We start from the raw sequence: 4,227 nt of genomic DNA on the forward strand, positions 1-4,227 counted from the left end.
GACAGAGGGGAGTTTAGGGCTGTTGTACATAGGGTGGCTATGAGTCACAGGCAATTCAACAGCACATAACAACAACAACAACCAATTAAATGATGTTCTGAACAATTCATTTATTGTTCCTGGTGATATTTCTTTCAGATTTTCCTTTATATATACTATCCCATTTAAATACTACATTTTGTATGCTATCTATTTACCTTTTCAATCTACCTGTAGAACAAATCATTGAGGAGTTTAGACTTTATGAAGAGGAATGTGGCATCAGGATTAGAGGAAAATTTATTCTTATCAGCAACCTGCATTTTGCAGATAACACAACCCTGCTTGGTGTAACTGAGGAGGATGTTCAGTATTTGTTGTAGAAGGTGAAAGACTGTAGTCTTAAAAATGGATTAAAGCTCAACATCCAAAAAAATGACGATTCTCATCACTGGGTCAATTAGCAGTACCATAAGAGATGGAGAACAGATTGAAATTTTCACAATTACTCCTTGTTCAGTTTCACAATCAATACTCTTGGGACCAGCAGCCAGGAAATCCAAAGTTGAATTGTTGTTATGTGCCTTCAAGTTGTCTGTGACTCATAGTGACCCTACTGTACAATAGCCCTAATCCCTGTTCTAATCTGTGCCAATCTTTTTGTCTCTGACACACCTACCCTAATTACCTTAGTCACTGAATCAATTTGTCTCACTGAGGGTCTTCCTCACTTGCGATGTACTTCAACCTTCCCAAGCATGATATCTCTCTCCAAGGACTGGTCCATCCTTACAACAAGTCCAGAGTAGGTCAGACAAAGTTTCAGAATCCTTGCCTCCAAGGGCAGCCTAGTCTCACACTCTCTATGATGAGTAGTTCTCCTTGGAGTATATATTCAATACTCTTTTCCAGCACCACAGCTCAGAGGCATCAATTCTCCTTCTATCATCCCTAGTCACTGTCCAGCTTTCTGATGCATAGCAAGTAATTGCAAAGACTATGGCCTGGATCAGATGCACCTTAGTCTCCAGACTGACAACATTGATCATTAGTACTGACAGCAGACTTTACCAAAGCAACTTGTCTTTTAATTTCCTGGATGCTGGTACCAAGAGTTTTGTTTAGGGAGCCAAGCAAACTGAAGCTGTTAACAATCTCAAACTCTCCACCATCTATAATGATGCTGCCAATTGGCCCAGTGATGAGACCTTAAGGCTGACACCTTAAATAATTTTAGGCCTGAAGGCCACTCATCCAAAGGCCAAGAAAATAACATTATATGCTAGATATACAGGACACATCACCTTCTCCTGGGTAACTATTCTACCCTGACTACAGAGTGAAGTCAATCTTGGAGCAGAAGTTCAAGGCAATGGACTTTTCCTCAGAACCGTCTGGGACATGAAGTTTTCCCTAATACTAGTTAGTACCTGGTATTTGGACTTAGAGGCTCCTAAACTCAAGAGATAGTGGCCACATAATAAGAAATTGACAGAAACTTGAGGCATTCGAAATCAAAGAAGCCCAGAAAGCTCAAGATAGAAGCCATCGTATCAGGAGCTGGATAAGGGGCGCTAAGTGTTGAATGAAGTAGGTAGGTGTAGAAGGGAATGCTGGTAGAGCAGGGAAAGAGGTAGGTCAAGGGCAGGGACAACACTGAATCTAAATCTTTCATCTGCTCTTTTCTGTAAAATGTTTGTCTGTCACATACTGTTCTAAATCTGAGCCTTCAAATTAAGATAAACTAGAAAGAAGGATTGGCCATCCACTTCCAAAACACCAGGCCTTCAAAAACTCTATGTAAAAAAAAAAGAGGATTTGCATTAGAAAAATCTGTCAGGTATCTCTCCAGAGTGCTGAAGAGCAGTGATGTCAGTCTAGAGACTAACCGTATGCCTGACACAGGCCATGGACTTGTTTGCTATGTATCAGAGAGGTGAGCAATAACTAAAGATGACAGAAGAAGAATCAATGCCTTCATGTGGTGCTGAAAGAGTACTGGACATACAATGGACCGCCAAGAGAACAAATAAGCTTGTCTTGGAAAGTAAAACCAAGTTTCTCCTTAGAGGCTAGGATGTTGAAAGTTCCATTTCACTTATTTGGGGCATGTGGCCAGGAGATACCAGTCATTAGATAAAGACATCATGCTTGGAAAGGTGGAGAGAAAGCACAGGAGAGGAAGACCTCAGATGAGAAGGATTGAGACAGTAACTGGGGAAATGAGGGTGAGTGTGTCAGAGTCAGTGTGGCTGGCTCTGGACAGAGCTTTTTTAGCATTGCATTGCTATGAATTGCAGGCAACTCGATGGCACATTAGAACAATATTTTTATTTAGAGAGTTAGGAAGATGATAGATAGATAGATGATAGATAGATAGATAGATAGATAGATAGATAGATAGATAGATAGATAGATAGATAATCTATATGTATCTTGTCAAGTATGACTCCAACTGACCCTATGAAAAGAAGATCTGAACTATATGCTATCCTGTGTCATCTTCACACTTCCTGACACAATAGAGCCCATTACAGCAGTCACTATGTAAATCTACCTGGTCGAGTGTTTTTCTCTCTATCACCGACCCTCCACTCTTCTATGTATTTTGGGCCTCTCAAAGGCACAGCCTCTCCTACCAACATGCTCAAAGTATGTAAAGCAAAGACTCATCAAACTTGCCTCCAAAGAGCACTCCAGCTCCACCCCTCCAAGACATATTTGTTTGTTCTTTTGGTTATCCATAGAATGTTCAGAGCTCTTCTCCAACACCAGAGCTCAAAGGTGTCAATTCTTCTGTCATTCCTATTCATTATCCTTCTCTCAGATGCATAGCAAGTGACTGGAAAGACCACTGCCTAAATCATATGCACCTCAGTCCTCAAACTGAAATCATTAGTCCTCAATAATTTGGAAAGGTCTCTAACTACAGATTTTCCCAGTGCAATACATCTCCTGATTTCCTGACTGCTGATATCAATGGTATTAATTGTAGATCCAAGTAAACTGAAGTTGTTGACAGTTTTAGTCTCTTTTCCATCTATCATGATGTTATTTATTGATCCAGTAGTAAGAATCTTTGTTTTCTTAATACTGAGATGCAATCTATACTGAAGGCTGCATTCCTTGATTTTCTACAAGTACTTCAAGTCTTCCTCACTTTCTGCAAACAAGGTTGTGTCATCTGCGTAATACGGGTTATTAATGATTCTCCCTCTGATCGTGATGCCACCTCCCTCCTCATAGAGTTGTTGTTATATGCTGTTGTGTCGCTTGCGACTCATAGCAACCCCATGTACAAGAGCTCTAACCCCTTCTTTATCCATTGCCAATCTCACTGTCTCCGACAAACCTATTACTACCCCAGTGATGGAATCAATCCATCTCATCAAGGGTCTTCCTCTCCTGCGCCATCCCTTCACCCTTCTAAGCATGACGTCCCTCTCCAATAGAGTGCAGCTTCTCAAATAATTTAATCAGCATACAGATTTAATAGGTATGGAAAGAGCACACAACCCTGACACACTTTCTTCTTAACTACAGACCATGAAATGGAAATGTTCCCTGCTTTGTTCATACAACTGCCTCCTGGTTCAGGCAGAGGTTTCCCACGAGCACAATTAAGTGCTCTGGGATTCCCATTCTTCTCAATGTTAGCCAAAACTTGCTATGATCCACACAATCAAATGCTTTTGCATAATCAATAAATAACAGACGTTCTACTGGTGTTCTGTTCTTTCAGCCAGGATCTATCTGACATCAATCAGCAATAATATTCCTAGTGCCTCAGTCTCTTTTAAATACTGCTTGAAGTTCTGGCAGTCTCCTATTTACTGGTAATCATAAAACCAAAATGCTATTAAAATATCTTTTTGTAACTTACCTGTACTTCTTTTAATTCATCATCAATTTTATTTTTTCTTTCTTCAATTTTAACAACTTCTTCTGCTATTCTGTGCTTCAGTCTTTCCAGTTCTGTCTTTTGTTCACTGGCATCCTACAGAAATATTTAAATATCATTTCAGTTAATTTTATAGCACTAATTATTTTAAAGCACTGTAGCAGAAATAGAACTTTGTTTCAATATGTATTTTATTTCTTCTAATTATCAAAGCAATAAAAGTCATTACATAGGATTTAAATAAGTCAAGAATATATAATTTACACAACTACATTTTAAAAATAATTTAAGCAAATATACTTAATATTTATAAAATCCTAGGGTAGTTAATTCTAGTGTGTGTGTGT

At 39.1% G+C, this 4,227-nt stretch overlaps 1 protein-coding gene across 1 annotated transcript in view; it reads right to left on the minus strand.

The window, feature by feature from the left end:
- Positions 1 to 4,227, minus strand: part of DYNC2H1 (dynein, cytoplasmic 2, heavy chain 1) — a 440,751-nt gene that overhangs the window by 225,347 nt on the left and 211,177 nt on the right. The window contains exon 55 of the mRNA XM_006887344.1: positions 3,863 to 3,976. Coding sequence (XP_006887406.1) covers positions 3,863 to 3,976 — 114 coding nt within the window. The remainder of the gene's footprint in view (positions 1 to 3,862; positions 3,977 to 4,227) is intronic.

The sequence above is a fragment of the Elephantulus edwardii genome, unplaced genomic scaffold (assembly GCF_000299155.1).
Source record: "Elephantulus edwardii isolate Elephantulus edwardi_28Jun2011 unplaced genomic scaffold, EleEdw1.0 scaffold00056, whole genome shotgun sequence".
Lineage (NCBI taxonomy): Eukaryota > Metazoa > Chordata > Mammalia > Macroscelidea > Macroscelididae > Elephantulus > Elephantulus edwardii.